The sequence below is a fragment of the Limanda limanda genome, chromosome 6 (genome assembly GCF_963576545.1).
Source record: "Limanda limanda chromosome 6, fLimLim1.1, whole genome shotgun sequence".
Taxonomy (NCBI): domain Eukaryota; kingdom Metazoa; phylum Chordata; class Actinopteri; order Pleuronectiformes; family Pleuronectidae; genus Limanda; species Limanda limanda.
In genome coordinates this window covers 7,830,211-7,847,336 of record NC_083641.1, presented here as the reverse complement: position 1 = coordinate 7,847,336, position 17,126 = coordinate 7,830,211, and the positions used below count along the sequence as shown (strand labels likewise).

The window sequence follows — 17,126 nt, the reverse complement described above, 5'->3', positions numbered from 1 at the left end:
CTATGAACGGTAAAATGTGCTATAACAGCTGCTTTGTTAACCTGAACAGAAAAGAAAAGGCACAGGGAGCTAAGGTAACAAGGGAACGGGACAGCATGTATACCTGGAACCAGTGGACAATGAGGAAGTGGAGTCCGTGACCTTGGTGATGGAGTTATTCCTGTTAGTGAGACACACACTCTCCTCTTAGAATGGAAATGGACAGCCACGCACACAAATGCACACTTTTTCCACAACCATACATGTTCACAAAAGCACACACAAACACACTGGTGGAGATCTGCTCCTTGGATGAGTTGAAACATGAGACACTAAACACCCTGTGGTTACAGACTCACTGTTGAGGTCAGCACAGAAATACAGAGAGAGAATCCAGGATTACCTGTTCACAGCGGATTTATCCCACGGTCTTCTCAGGGTGTCTGAGAGGGAGGAGAGAGAGTTACTCAAATTTACGAAGTCTATTATGTCAAATTAATATCAGAATGAATGTAGGTGGCGTGCAACAGATTAAAATGTTCAGTTCTCACTGCTTTGACCTTGAGGCTCTGAATCATCCTAGAAGAAAAGATTGAGACCTTCTGTTAAGACCTATCATCCTCGAGCTGAGCCCTAGTTTTTACACAATCAATCATCAACAGTGCTTGGTCACATATAGAAACAGAAGATTTGTTTGGTGTCTTTTAATAAATAATGTGATATCTTACATTATCTTGTGTCTTCACAGCTGGCTTCTCTCCAGTGTCTGTAGCTTTCCTCCTGATATGATAAAATAATCAGTCATTTAGAGTTACACAAACTAGGACATTTGAAGATTTGTACAAAGTATATTATGAAGTTGAACCTTCCTAAGTTTAACTTTAACTTTTCTTCTTAAGTGATTGGGATCTGGCAGCCTGCAAGCAATAAAATCTTTTCCGCAGACCATTTTGATAATCTGATCATTTTTATTTCACCATATGGGACTGACACCGACATTCACAGAAGTTGCGGGTTCTGAGCTATTAATGAGTTGAATTTTTTTATTTTTAAAAGCTGTGAACTTCGGTCTGAAGATTGTGTATGTATGAAAAAATAACACGAGTTATGTAAATCATTTAAAAGTTTATATTTCACAAACGTAAATGGTAATTGAGAAAATTCTGTTTCATTTGACGACAGAATCTATGAAGCAGATAAATCAGGTAAGATGAACACAAGGTTTTAATCTTCACTATAGACTGTTTACAAAAAGCTGTACATACAGCATCCAGCACAAAAAAATAAGTGACAGTATATTGTATAACTGTTTGAGGAGGACTCACTAATGACAAGGAATAATTCTATAGTAGCTTAACAGCATTAACACTGGACAAGCTAACAAAACATTACAGATGGTTACATTGCACAAGGGAAATGAAAAGCAACTCAATATAAAACCTGAAATAGAGAAATCCTAATAGTCTCTTTACATTGGTTCATTGGATTTTTTTATATAAATTTTAAGTAACTGCAAACTTCACCCACCTTCGTGCCAAGATGGCACTCATTTCACCCATCAGATTGCCTCCACCACCACCAGAGTTGCTGCTGCGGCTCGAGTCACCTTTGGCTTGTGAGGCGGAATCATCCTGATGAGGGCAGCAGATAGCAACAAAAAGTGTCAGGCAGGCACTGTGTAGGCAGTGTGACTCAATAATCAGTCAGCAGCAGGTATCATAGGTCTGTGTGTAGGAACAACTCTATGACTGGATCAGCAGCAGATTATTATTCACATTTTTATTTATCTTTCAAAAGCAGCTAAAACATCATATACTGTATCTGTCAAAAGTCTATATGTTACCAACTCACCTTAGATACTTTGCGTAGTTTAGCTCCTGCGAGGGCAGCTGCCAATCCTCCAGCGGCTGCAGCACCACCTCCTCCTCCTGAAGCGGGCAGGGGTGGGGCTGGCGGGGGTCCCCCTGAGGAAGGTGGTCCCGGAGGTGGTCCTGGAGGTGGAGGGATACCGGTGGCCGGAGGTGGAGGGCCAGGGGGTGGAGGTGGGCCCGGTGGGGCAGGTGGGGCCGGCGGGGCCGGTGGAGGAATGGAGCCTCCAGGGGCCAATGGTGGAGGTGGAGGAATAGGGACTAAAAGAAAAAAAGGGGGGGGGGGGGGATTGTCTGAAAACAGATATAGACTCTGGCAAAGATTGTGACCAAGATTTTATTAGACCCCCTCTCATAAAGAATACAGGGCTCAAGAAGTCTGAGTGAAATGTAAGGAACTATTAATGCTGGATTGCATTAAAGTTGAGTTTAGTAATGTTGAACAGCCCAGGTGTTTCCTGACCTGCAGATGTTTGTCTCTCTCTCTCCAGTCTCTCCCTCTCCTGCTGCTCCCGCTCCTGTCGTTCTCTCTCCTGTCGCTCTCGTTCCTGCTGTTCCAACCTCTGCTGCTCCAACCTACGGACAAACACACACATCTGTCAGCGGCATATATGTGTAAACATGCTCAAAATAAACCAGAGGCTGGAGAGGATGAATAAATTAACGTGGATGTTATGATATTTCATTTGAGTGTTGTGCCTGGACAGGCTGAACGGGACCAAAGGGGCAACAGATTATTGGATTATCTTATTACATTACATTACATGTCATTTAGCTGACGCTTTTATGCAAAGGGACTTACAATTAACATTCATTAGGGGCCATTTTTTGGGGGGGGGGCATCTTGCCCAAGGACACTACAGCATGGGTTGGGATTCGAGCCGCCAACCTTCTGGTTGGAGGACAACTGCTCTACCCCTCAGCCACACCCGCCTCAGCTACAATTTTTGAGCAATTCTGTATAATTACATTTAATGTTTGGTGTTTGTGTGGAAAGATAAAATCGACGACTTTGAAAAAATAGTCGTGGAACAGTAATTCCACGGTTTTCGATTAACCCACTGCTGAAGAGTCCACATCTGGTTACGATGGCCTAATTCAAACAGCCTCAGCGCCCCTCTCCCCCAACACATCTGCCACTCACAACAGCTGCATACAGATCAGCACATGTACAATGTACTCGTAACAAGTAAGCACAGGTCAACACATGAACTAAACCATACAAACACAGTCACATATTTAAAGCTTAGGCAGTGAGCCCAGGATGTGGGGAGGGGAGATCTTGTCTTCTTTCCTATTTAAATTTTGTATCTTTTACAACTTGATGTGAATGAGAACCTGGTCATTAGACCTGTTCATTAGACCTGAAAGCATGGGATAATAATATCCACCAATGTCATCAGATGTGCTGGCTTTAGAAAATGTTCATGGCTCCCATAAGCCACAGCATGCCAGCTCCCACTGGGACGGCTGACAGCTAACAGCTAACTTGACAGACAATCCCTCGGACCAATCACAAAGCTTCCCAGCCCGTGCCACATATACATGTATAAATTTGCATTAAATGGTTACTGTCGAGTATATGCAGGCGTGGTGCAAGGTGTCTCAGCAGAGGATCTCTGCTGCAGGAACATATCAATGGGTGGAGAGAAGGATTGGTTGATCGGAGAAGGTGTCCGCCTTTCTGCCCTTTTAACCTTTAACCTACAGGGGCTGGCCGAGGGTTTAGCAGTGTCAGACTAATGCCATCAAATCCTCTACATATGCGTGTGTACTAGACCGTGCCAATAGGACTACTGCAAAGCCAAAACAGCTTTACTTCCACTTGATTTGTTATGCAACTAAACCCAAAGGAGAGTTTTCTTCTTTAAGAAACATAAACTTCACATGTCCTCACAGAATAGCCAAGTTGTCTATATGGCAAAACCAAAAGCTTCCAAAAAAAGCTTCCTTCCTGGTTCAGAGGACACACACTAGATTGTGGCCAGGGCTGCATTAGAATAAGCAAATAAAAATAAACGATGGGTAGCATTTGGACTACCTCCGCTGTTGTTCAAGCTCTTCTGGAGACGGACCGTTCGACACCGGGCGGGGGAGGGTTGCATAGCCTGCCAGAACACAACACAAAAAATGTTCTTAATACAGTTTTGTTTTTTTAGATTAAAGAACATGGGATTAGACAGTGGTGCAAATGGGTTTAAAGGCTCTTGAACAAGCACTCAATTCAGGTGGTCATACTTTTTCTATCCATGTATTTGACTGTAGGTAAATGTCTGAGGACAGTCATGATGTGAGAGAGACTGATGTACATCTGATTCATCATATTTATGTGTGTCCAGTAAAGTCACAATGCGATGAAGGGAATTGTCGCAGATACTGATTTGGTGTTTATGGTCGATAAGAGAGCTGAATATGTGCATCACGCCATCACACCAGAAGTTGATAGTAGCTAGCAGCTCAACATGGGCAGTCATGACATCAGCCTGCTATCTGCTGATTTCTCTCCACCACCGACACAGGAAAGGAGTAAAAAACCTTAGAAAAATATTGGTACTCAATATCTTTCAGAGTACAGATCCGAATGGGAAAAAAATTCGAATTAATCTGAAACTTCATAGAACAATGGATAAAAGGGGAACCACTCCTGCACTAACCGTTTAAAACTAGCCAGCGCACAGTTCTATTTACAGCCAAAACGTTGAGACAAAGCATAATTTTCACATTGACACAAAGTAGTTGCATTCTTCAAATTTGTTTAAATTTAGTGCTTCGTTGCCTGATATTCCAAAAAAGTATTTATTTGTGCATGAAATCAAACATCCCAGTCTTTCATGAATAAAACCAAATCAGTGGTAACAGGAAAATGTATGACATGGCTACGGATTTTGGTGTGACATTTGCGTGTTTACCTGCATCTGCCATAGAGGTGAGCACCTCCAGAGCGTGAGCCATGCCGTTGGCAAATAGAGCAGCATCCTCCTTGCTGCCGAAGTTGAGCCCCCACACCTGCCGGGCATCCCGCCACTGGTGGAAGTTGGGTGTGGCCTGGTTATACTTGAGACCTTTCACGATTGGACAGTTTATAACCACCTGGGGAAAGGAAGAGGACAGTATATCAATACGGAGGTCATTTTGGTTTAGTTGGCTAGCAAAGTTAGCGATTCTGTGGCTTATTGTCAATAATCTAACAAACAATACCATTTCTAAAGAGGAAAATGGAAATCTACTGTTGGTGAGAAGTTTGAAATAACTCTCCCTCAAAAAAAGAAAAGCTACTAAGAGGTGGATCCGTCACTCCTAAAACTGGAAAAACAAAAAAACAACAACGTACAAACCCACCTCCCTGCTTGTGCATAAAATTACAGCATCTGATTTATTTTTGTTGGATTATCCTGGTTTATATTCCACCCAGCAGGTGGCGTGAAGCCCACGAACCAGCAAGAAGAGAAAAGAAAAAAATCTGGATTTGAGCGTAGCCTGAATGTGCTGACACACCGTTTCACTATTTGTTTAACAGCCTCTGGATTCCACAGAGCAGAGAGGAGGAGAGGAGACCCTGTCAGGGCGTATATCAGGGCATGCAACATGCACCGAACACAGAGGGTAGCGAGGTCGGCTGCCTGGGCAGTCAGTGATAGTCATTCAGTCTCCACAGTCCTGTCAGGGTGTAAGAGTGGCGACAGGAGCGGTGCTGAGGTTGGGACCGGAAGCACATTTATGATGACAGAAAAGGAGGAGCTTGTGAAAGAAAGCAACATAGAAACGACTAAATGGCTGCAGAAAAGCCTTAACACCCCGCTTCCCAGTTTGTTTTCGGTACAGTTTAATCATCCAGTCAAAGAAGGATAAATAAACGAAATTAAAGAGACAAGCGGATCATAAGCAAAAACTGACTCTAGAACCAAGCAGAACATGGAAGTAGGGTGAAAATACCACCGCCCTATATTCTCTCTCATGCTCTCATCCACCAGCATCCTAAACTGAGCCGCATGTCTCCGCCGCACACAAATAGAGAGCCCTTATTGGTATCAGGCTTCACCCTAAATTGTCACAGGAAATGGTTGAACAGGCTAACTATCGCACAGGAAACATCAGCCACTTTAAGACCTGTCTCTGGGGAACATTTTCAATGTCGTCAATGTTTAAAGAAGGCGAGAGAGACGCAGAGGCAGCAGGGAGAGCAGGGGCGTTGTCAAGAATAGACCCACCTCGACTCAGTTTACCCAACGCTTTCAGTTAGGAGCTGCCCACCTTTATCTGCTGATAGCTGCTGAGTCATAAGCTGGTGATAACGTCAATGAAGCCCATTTGTTCTGCTTCCCTAAAAGGAACTTCTCGCTTTGCCAAAATAATATCTGCATACATGATAGTGTGTTTTGTGTTCGCATCCTTAAATTCAGGGCTAATTCAAGGGACAGTATAACAAAATCAGCTGTTGCGTGACCTGGCAACATGAGTAAAAATGCTATCTTGATATTTTTAAGCTTCTGAAAATAGAGGAAGGGTACACCAGGGTCCGAATGATCTTTTGCTTTTGGGCCGGAATGTAGATCTAGCTTTATAAATGTTTTTTTCATGTGTCTTTCCGTGTCAAGTCAACATACTTTTGTTTCGCACCCTCACAGATCTCAATGAAATGTGACATGCAGATTAAGTTACATGAGAAAACCATTATTAGGAATCACTTTATCTCGTCAACAACTCGAAACCAAAGACCAAACTTTCTGTAGGTCTTAATGACATTATAAACCAACTTTGGTGAAAATGTAACCATTCAAAATATATATATATATATTGCAATTAACATTAACAATCACTTAAAATACTATTGTTTTTGTATTGTGGATAACATACTGGCGCCTTTAACGTGGAGCTGGAGGAGCGCTTTATAACGATATGCCAACAATTTCTCTATGACCTGTATTAAGAGAGATATGATCAGTCAAATTGCAGAGAATCACCACGACATGAAATTTCTATTCCATAAGTTTAATTTGTTCCAAATCAGCATGAAACATTTGTGTATTGTGTGAACAAACAAACAAAAGTGTGATGATTTGACTCAGAATGACCCTTTAAAACAAACTCCCGACTGAAACCAGCAACAAATCTCAATCAAAACTTCGCTTCAGATGACAGTAATCTATGTTTTTCTTTCCTGTGTAGTACTTTGGCACACGGCAGAATGGTATGAAACCAGGTTTTGACTTAACGAATATAAAGTACTGTAGTTACAAACGTATGATAGTAGTAGTACAAATACAAAGAACTTAATTTTGACTTTCAGTTTCCTCTGAAACTTCTGCAGAAATGTTCTTTACAGGTTCTCTTTTCCACAAAGCACAAAACCCACAGGAAGTAAAAGACAGCTCTGACAAAACCAAACACGTGTGCTGTCAGGTTGAGAGGTTTGAACAAGCGAGAGACAAAAAACCCAGAGCGCCTCAACTCTTCTCATTCTCTTTAATTTACAATGAATTACCTAATGGACATTATGTTTTCGTCTCTGTTTGGTTGTCAGCAGGATTATACAAAAAACATTAGTTTTCCATTAATTTAGGTAGAAGGATGTGACATGTTTTTTTTTCTTTCTTTATCATTGAGAGATATATTTCAACATTGTTCTTGATTTCCCAGAGATTGATACATGGTTTAGGCATAGTTAGGGGACAGATAATGTGAATAAATGGGAACATACAAAGATAGAGCTTATTCATACACCCACAGGCTGTATAACGGAGACAGATGATTAAGGCACAGACAACCACAACCTCACACTTCGAGAGGCAGTCACTCAGACACACACGCCCCAAACACACAAGTTTGTCAGACACACACGGCATGCCCACGTGAGGCAGATGTACCTGCTGGTCAGTCTGCATCTTGCGTCCCACTATCCTGAAGGCATTGGTAGAGGGGTTGTGATAGATCTGGACTCTGCTGAAGGTCTGGGTTCCAGCACCAGCCGGCAGCCACTTCTTGTTGCCATCATCATAGATCATCACAGTGGCCCGAGCCTGGCAAATACTTGACTCACTGGAAGAGAAGCGGCAAGAAAGAACAAGACTAAATACAATTGTGGGACATGCAGCAAGTGATAAGGAGATTTTTATTTGAAAAGAAAAATGCAGTGGCAGGCAAGCTTTACATTCTTTGGCCAAAAACAACTCTCATTGTGTGTATAAAGGCTTTAAGAGATGTCTGAGCCTACACAGGACAAAACAACACAACACTGACTTGAAGCCATTAGAAGGCTTTTAAGTAAAGCGTTCATCTCAGAGAACAGAGTGCTCAAAACTGCAGGATGAGCATATAGCCACAAAAATGAAACCACAAAGTTTTGTGGTACTGACTGCAAGCTGCAGACTCGACAAATGCACAACTGAGAATTCTTTGAGGCCGTTAACACGGAGATTAAGCACATATTTTCCGGTGACAGCCCAGAGACTTAGCAGAGATTCACAGATCCTCATTGGTATTACTCTGATGAGTAATGTCAAGTAATTTTCTTTAACTTCAATTCTGATTAATCCAATTTTACACTTCTGCACAAATATAAAATGTTTCACTTCTTGTAGTTTTTCCTTACACACCTAGCCAATGCCCTCAGGGATCCCCTCTAGGCAACCTCCCTACGCCTCTAGTGGACCAGATTCACTTGGCAAATAAGTTGGGTCAGAAGACTATTTTTAGAGAGTGGAAATGTATTGATTAACTTCAACGTCTTGCATGGTTCCCTCAGCTTGGAGTCTTAGTAGCCTATGAGAAACCGTCTTTTAGGAAAGATCAGTTTTGAAATGAACTACCTAAGTCACTTTATAAGTCATATATATACGTTTGTGTACATGTTTGTTTTTTATTGTGTTGCCTAAGTTCCGCTATGTGTTTTGACAGTGGTATATTTCTTTAAATCTCCCTAATAAGGTTTATGTAATTTAATGTCAAATGACATATCATATCACAAACTAAATAATATGTTAAACCAGCATTTAAAAAACTTAGAAACAAGGGACTTTTGTGCAACCACAACTTAATATCATTATTTTCCCATATGAAAGTGTGAAATCAAATGATGGTATGTGTAGTTTGAACTGCAGCTGCAAGGGAAGAACCAAACATGACGGGAGGTGAAGAGGAGGACCGCAGACACCGGATGGATAAAAAGACTAAAATGTTTCAGAGATAAGAGTCAGCCTTTTCAGACCATCCTGATCTCGTCTTATCCACAATATCACAATACAGGGAGCTAACGTACAATAATATGGTGGATCAAAGATTATAGTTTGAGTGTTGATAGCGGAGTTTCTGCACTTTGTGGGTCATAGATAAAATAGATACAACTTTTGGGTAAAGTCTTGATTTAAGAAGAGACAAGAAAAACAATAGGCAAACAAAGTGGGAGGCGAGACAACAATGGAGGCCGACAAAAACAGGAAGTAGTGGCAAACTCTGCCAAAGAGGCACAGAGGCTCTGGAATCTTCCACCTGCTCTACATCGACCTCCACACAAATTAAAACAAAGCAGCCAAATTTGCTTTGAGATCAGAGAGAAAACATTTTTATTTATAGTTCTTTGCAGGCACCGTGGTAAATCAAGGATGTTTTAAAGAAGGTACCTATATTCTTGTTATTCTGATTCAAGCTTTGTAATCATAAGTGCGTTTTTCTTGGTATTGACTCACATATTTTGCATTTGGTTTACTTAGATATCTTGAGGCACTGACTGTTGTATATCTCCCTTTATTATGCTTGACAACATTTAGATTGTCTTATGTATGTGCTCTCGCAAGTGTTTGTATGTATTTTTGTACAGTTAAGAAAAGAACAAAAAATAAGTAACACCTAAACATTAGCAAGTTCCTGGTGTAATGTAATACATGGCCCGCGATAACGAAAAGACACAAGACAATCCAACAAGATACATAACGATATCTGCCAAACTGAAGAATACAAAATGCCCGTTAAGGCTTTGTTAATTTATCAGCTAAACTTTTGTGTCAATTTTCAAAATTCTTACGTCAAACAATGAACGAAAAAAGTACAGAAAGTCTCATTCTTAGCGCCTCTGTAACATGTGCCATCATCACAAGTTAAAATAACCACACAACACTACAAGAGAACGATAAATTGATATATCGGTATTTTCTCCCACCCGTATTCATGTATCCATACAGCTTCCACAATATGCATAATCCATATCCTAGTTGTCCATCATTTGTCTCTGATTTATTATTGTACCGATCCGCCCTTAAAAATATATCAAGAAACGGTTAATTCAGTCCCACCTGAAATAAGAAATAAACACAGGAAAAAACAAACAAGTGTCTTATGAATACAATTAAGTGTAAGTACAGAGGGTAAGAGGACACAGAACAAAAGGAGGCTAAGTGTCAGTTCCAATTTTTTTAACCATTTGCCCCCCCACCCCACGCTCTCCCTACAGTCCCCTAATCCATCTCTTCCCCCTCTCCCTCCATCTGTCTGGCCCATGATACAATCTGCTACTTCCTGTGACACAGCACAGAAGCCACAACCTACTTCCTGCTTCAGGCGCTGCCTAATAAGGGCTGCCTCAGCCTCAACAGCAAACACTAACACAGTCTATATTTTTGATAACATTTAAATGAAGTGTATGTTGTTTGAAAATTGTGTTTTTACTTCACTGCTGACAAGACTAAATGGAAGAAAGGAGAAAAGAATGATGAAACATATGATCTGATGAGTGATGAGGTGTTTGGGTTGTGTGGCTCGACTTTAGCCTGGTATAAACAGTGAGCAGCGCTAAGCATTCAACCTGTCTGTGTCACAGCTATGTGTGGTTGATAATTTCACAACACATCTGATCACAAAAACATATCATATGAACTTCAAACACCTTCCTGCGATTGTGTTATTTGGCACGTCTCACAATTGTGCCCGCGGTGGATGTTTGTCCATTTTGTTCATAGTAACTTTCACTTTTGCAGATTGCTGCCACTACTTGCACAGTTTAGATTTCAAGTAATTTGTGGGTCTGAACTTTTTAGAATGATCAAACTTAGACTATTTCTCTTAACAAATGGGAATTAATACGTTCAGGAAGAAAATCTATCATTTGAGAAACCTGCAACTAATTTCAGATGATGTTTGAGCAGTATAAATGTGCTGAGTAATATAAAGAAAACGCATAAGAACAATGTGGGGAAATAATGGTTGAAGTAAGACAACTCAGCATTAGACTTAATTCTGAGACTTAATACTAAGATTTATTAAATATTTCTTCTATTTCTTCTGACGTTCCTGGTGGTGTATGTTGCATGCATGTTGTAAAGAGGTGGCAAAGTCTGTGCGAATAGAAATAGACAAACTGGTCGGGCTGGGAGACAGGGGGTATTATTTTCTTACAGAACATATCTGTACATGTCAACCAACAAATAACAAATTATATTACAGTGATGGCAAAGATACGTTTGAGATAATTATGAGAATAGGTCCATTACATATTTACTATGCACCAACAAATAATGAGTTCATTTATTTTAGTCAGTATATTCTATCAGTAAGTATGCAACTGATATGAATAGGTGACCTAAAATCCTGTATTGTTAAGGCTGTAATACTGACACAGCAACATGATCAATACAAAAGTACCTTCAAAAGAACGAGATAGATAAAAACATTTCATTTCTGTACATCCATGGCTGCTCCAGGTCTGCTTTTTCAAGAAAATGTGTTATTCAACCATTATCACTCTTTATGTTTCCTGGAAAATCTGCTAAATGATATACCATTGTGGTTTTATTATCTGAGCTTAGACAAAAAGGAACAAAGGCTGCAGCTGTTGTTCCCTTCCCACAGATAACTAATGAATAGAACCTGACCGATTCATCAGTTGGCCGATATGAGCCTTTTACAGACATGTTGGTATCAATTTTAATGTTTGCCAATATAAGTTTTTCTATTTCCAAGAAAAATCAATGCAGTAACATTTGCATTAGGTTTATTTTCTTATTTCAAAATAATTTGGTTGTATTTATGTCTTCTATTTATTTAAAGTAATTATGACAAAGTTTATGCAAAATATGAAGCCTCAATTAGATTTTTGTTATAAGTGTAAGATAATTAACATCTTAGAATCAAGTCAATTCTTTTTAACATTATAATTCAGCTGATATATCGGTATTAGAAATTCTTTACTCCCCAATATCTGTTTTGACCATTAAAAAATATATTTGGGTCAGACATTACTAACTAACAAATAACAGAAAGTATTTTACAAGGGGGAGATGACACAATGGAAAAGGTCAGAGCCTTCACTGTGGCCTTAAAGCCTTCAACATTTAGGGACCTGCCCAATGGAATCTTCAAACAGCTCAACATCACCAATGACCAATGACTGGATGGATCCTACCTACTGCAACGTTCTATGCCTTCGCATCACACATGCTGCTGATGCGCGGGTCAGAGAGGGCTTATGGGAACTGGGAGGGGACAGAGACTCCGGACTGGGAAACGGATGCATATTTAATGGAAGAGAAAGTGGGGGCTCAGGAGTGAGACTGAGAGTGAGCCGATGCATTATTGATGGAACTACAGACACTGAAACTCTAAAAGCGTGCAGCACACGCGCACATAGGTGGGGGAGTCGCGCACAGCCGCACACCTGTCAACCTGCCAAAACGCGTGTCTATGGGCTGACCTGGACCACTGGGAATATCTGGCTGCAGAAGAGCATTGGCTGTGTTCAACTGCATCGCGTTGAGCAGCGGTAGGCGCGGTTATATATCTAATCCTGTCCTTCCTCGGACACAGACCACCAGTCCACTCCAGAGGACACTGATTCTATAGCTGTGAAGCTGAGCTATCTAAGTGACCAGTTAACTTAAGAGGTTTTCACTTAAGCACAAATAGGTCACTGGCTGATGCTTCGAGAGGGATTTGTGCTACGAACCTTTAAAATTCCTCAGAGTCATGCCTGCAACATGAGAATGACCAACAGGTTTGTATGCAAAAATGTATATCTATAAACACACTTTAAAATCAGATTTCAGGCTGTTGTCACTCGTATTTGCTGCAGCAGACTAAGTTCCCTAACCCCTGTGCGGTGCTTTGGTCAGGGAGGAGTTAACAGGAAACTGCAGTGCATGGCTGGGACACATGCTCTCTTGGATATGTCTGTATAAGGCTGTGCTCTGAGCTTTTCTCCCAAATGTGTTGGCAAGTACAGTCAGGCCCAGTGGCTCCGTCTCTTCCCTCCTCCTCCTCCTCTTACCTGACCCTCAAGTAATTTAACCAAGGAGAAGATTTGTATGGATCTTGCTGGTATCCATCCATAGATCTACCTTATATAGTTGAGGAGAAAAGCAGATTTTACTCGTAGCTTTATGCTCTGTTCACACTAATGCGGATATTTGTAAACAAAGTTTTAAGTTTTGTTCCACATGCATATGTTATTTTTAAGAGATTTTGACAAAAGCCTTAGAGTGCAAAGGCCTTACAGTGGAAAACGGTTAAGTCACAGTTTACTTTGCGCATGCTCACTGTTGCTTTTGTAATTAGCATGCACCAGAAAAACAACAATGGCGGGCATATAATGGTTTTCTTTACATTTGGTTATCAATGCTAGTTTGCAGATACATTTAGCATTACTGTTCCACATTGCTGACAATCGCAGGCATCGGCCTCACTCAATATTACTTCGGGAAATATTTTCTAAACCAAAAGTCTTTCTTTTGTTTACGTAGGGAAAGATAACCATTCAAATACATATCCACAGCAGTGCAGACAAGGCCTAAGAGTAATTACACAGATAAATTCCATATTTAAAATAATAGGACATTCATGTCCTAGAGCTGAGAAGGACTGAAGTTACATATCGTCTAGACACTGAGTCCAGTAATTCCATTCGTCTCTGGCTCGCCGTCTCTCCTTATTCATCGGGATTAATCCTCCTGCTAGAGCTTATTACACCACTATAAACTTAAAACTTTTTCTGGCCTAAAAACTACAGCCAACCATCATTTTTGGCTTTTTGAGTTAATCTTGCCTTGGGGAATATGTGTCTCTGTGGTACATGTGCAGCAAAGAAAATGAAACCTGTGGCAGTAACATCTGACTAGCTAATGCAATGCAAACAAGGCCGCGCAGCTTTACCTCTCATCAACAAAATGAGAAAAATGTTTTCTCTTCCACAGCTACGAGAATTGATTCACGCACAATTCTTTGTCAAATATAAAACAAGTGATGAAATTCAGATATCACATTCCAACTAGTCAATCTACAGTGGTCATGCTGCACCTTAAATGAGCAAACAATGAATCAGTTATTTCCCTCTTTCACTGCTGTAAAACATGGCGGCAGAACCAGACAGTGACGATAAGTCACTTAACCACTTCCTCTTTCTTGTTTATGGCCTGATAAAAATAGAAACAGCATTTCACACTTACATATATCTATATATATTTATGCACACACATAAATATACACACACAAAAAGTAAATTATACATGCAGTTCTCTCGCTTTATTTGAGAAAACTAAATCTAAGGCTCATGTGTTAGTTTGACTTTAAGGTGGAAACATTAACTGTGAGAAACTTTCTCTTTCCACCACAGCAGCTGAGTGGTCGACCTGAAACTGAGCTAGGAGCGCCACGTTTCAGAGACACAATTGAGACAGAAAGGGAAGTGCAACTACATTTGCAAAGAAGCAACATGAGAAAACTCAGCATGTGCTAGTATGTGAATGCTCCTCTCTGTGTACAATAGCCTGAAACTCCAGCTGCACGGGCAATTAAGTGTAGCACATTTTTCTTTGCAATTATCCTTTGAAATAAGGGTTTCATGGAAGCTTCTTACTTATGAGGGTTTGAAGGACAAAAAAGGAAACGATGGCATACTGCTCCCTCATTGAGAATCACTGAACTGAGGTCATGATGGGGGGGAGTCTTGACCTGTGATGCTGACTCGAACATGGGGAGCACACACACAATAGCCTGTTGATAGTGGGGCCTGGTCCTCTGACAGTAAAGTGTCCTCAAACCACCCTTTGGTCATGTACATGGTGCTCAGCTGCATTAAGCTGGACCAACATGACACTGAAATCATCCTCTATTAAGCACATTCATCTCATGAAAACCACGTTTGTTTTTCACTTCAGTATTCAATGACTATATCAGTAGGTGCAAGATAGATAAACTTTTAAAACTGTTGTGACAGTTGCCCCATAAATGTTAATATGTAGCTTGACTAAAGCCGTTTGAAGGAGGTCAAAGCTTAAGACTGAAGGCAAGCCCGATAAACGCGAATTCCTGTCCGAAAACTATTTAGTATTGAGATCGACACTTGAAAATAAATTTCTCATTGACTAAGATTGTTTTCTTTAAATACCAGGTGCAGCTATATAATCACAAATTATTTTTCAGTCGCAGTTGTCATATGTGAAAGATATGACTTATCTTTGCTGAAATATCAAACATTTGACAAAAGGTGTGATGCCCTTAAAAAGGAAATTATAAGAAAATGCACTTAAATTAGTTTTTACTTCATATAGAAAAGGACTAAAGGAAAAGAAAGTAAGCTAAGCTCCCTATAATCATTCTGTCGTTTTAATAAAGTATGTACTGAATATGTACTGAAAAACCCAAAAGAGAGGACAAGAAACATGTCTGCTAGACCTCTGGTGCCTTAACCCCCTTTCTTTGTCCTTTTCCTCATGCCTGTTCCTTGTCACACAGGTCCTAGCATGCTGCTAAAAGTACACAAATTCTCACTCACAAACTCGCAGACACTTACTCACACACTCACACACACACACTTGCTGTAGGCTACTGCTTTCTGCCTCCTTGAGTCAGCCACACAGAAAACAGCTGTCCACGCTATCTCAGCTATTCTTAAACTCTTCCTCTCAATATTTTTGAGACGTCTCCAGCTGAAGCTCCTTCACAAAAGAAAACCCCTCAGCATTCTTTGAGCGCTGACTCATCCTTTGCCCACCACCGTTTACTGAGCATTGTGGAAAAGTTGAATAGACAAACTTTCATCTTGTTGACCACTTGAAGAGCACAGATTAATTCCTTCCTGCTTCTGAGGCAGAGCAGGAGGAGTTTTGTGTGAGAGACTGTGTGTTTATATGCTGGGGGGGGGGGGGGGGGGCACACGACTGGCACATACAATGTCCATATTTGGAACCATCTCACCTCTGTCCTCCTCACTGAGCTCAATTCCTTTTACAGGTTGAAGCACATCCTCCTCAAATTGAGCCAAGAAGGAGGCAGGCGTGAAGAGCAATCCTCAGAGAAAAACTCTCAGCTGCCCTGACTTGTACACCGACTCTTTCCTTCGCACTGAAGAGAGAACGTCTTCACACAAATCTGAGCCTGAAGCTGAGTAAAGACTAAATCCGAGAGAAGGAAGAAGGCATTTCCTGCTTTGACATTGAGACACGAGTGTGTAGACTTTGACCTTACATAGTGGCTACTTACATAATCCTCATACTGGGCCATTTTCACAACCAGTGTGTATGCACATATGTGTGGTTAAACCGTGCGTACAAATGTTTGACACACAAATCTGGGATTCATCAATATGTTCTTACCTAGATTAGTTCGCAGTGTATGAACACATTTTGAACTACTATACTTGTTTATGTCTTTTGGCTAACTGGCAGTCAAATTGAACCACTGGTTGCTTAGTCCTTTGTTCATTACCACCCAGCTCCACACAAGAAAAACCAGCTCAACTGTCCCTCCTCATCTCTGTCCTTCTCCATACACAAACTGATAATCACATGTATTTATCAATCGATGGTGTGGGATCATGTCTCCCGTCACTTTAACCCTGATGTCCTGACTGGGCGCTTCACGTTACGTCTCGTGTTGTGCAGCAGGTTTAAACATGTGTCTTAGAAACTCTGGAGAATCAAACAACACAAAGCAAACGTCAGTCCTGTACGTGTCCTAATAACTTGTAATCATTAATGGTGTTGATTGTTAAAGTGTAAACTGAGCGCAGGTCAGAGAGGGAGTGAGGAGGAAGCAGACTCTGACAGAGACATAGGACGACCGGACTTTTAATGTGCGTCCGATCCTGAAGCAGTGGTGTTATTATTCTTCAGCGGAGTCCACTTCGCATCTAAGAATGGAGACATGTCCACAGCTCTGGTGCTCAGCACTGTGCAGGACGCATGCAACATCTCAGTTATTGCAGCCCAGGCTTCATTCTTTTTAAACATCGTCGAGAACATTGCACTAATCAAATGTCAACATTCATGAAATAGCTTTGCCCCAATACTAAATAAAACT

General features: G+C 40.9%; 1 protein-coding gene across 4 annotated transcripts in view; it reads right to left on the bottom strand.

Annotated features, from left to right (window-relative positions):
- Window positions 1-17,126, bottom strand: part of vaspb (vasodilator stimulated phosphoprotein b) — a 28,149-nt gene that overhangs the window by 3,585 nt on the left and 7,438 nt on the right. The window contains exons 2-11 of one of the 4 annotated variants that reach the window (XM_061073130.1): window positions 7,712-7,883; window positions 4,757-4,937; window positions 3,889-3,955; window positions 2,311-2,423; window positions 1,831-2,108; window positions 1,507-1,610; window positions 708-759; window positions 531-558; window positions 383-422; window positions 104-160 (exon numbers count right to left, since the gene is read on the bottom strand). In XM_061073130.1, coding sequence (XP_060929113.1) covers window positions 104-160; window positions 383-422; window positions 531-558; window positions 708-759; window positions 1,507-1,610; window positions 1,831-2,108; window positions 2,311-2,423; window positions 3,889-3,955; window positions 4,757-4,937; window positions 7,712-7,883 — 1,092 coding nt within the window. The remainder of the gene's footprint in view (window positions 1-103; window positions 161-382; window positions 423-530; window positions 559-707; window positions 760-1,506; window positions 1,611-1,830; window positions 2,109-2,310; window positions 2,424-3,888; window positions 3,956-4,756; window positions 4,938-7,711; window positions 7,884-17,126) is intronic. The other 3 variants (XM_061073131.1, XM_061073133.1, XM_061073134.1) reach the window with 3 other exon arrangements.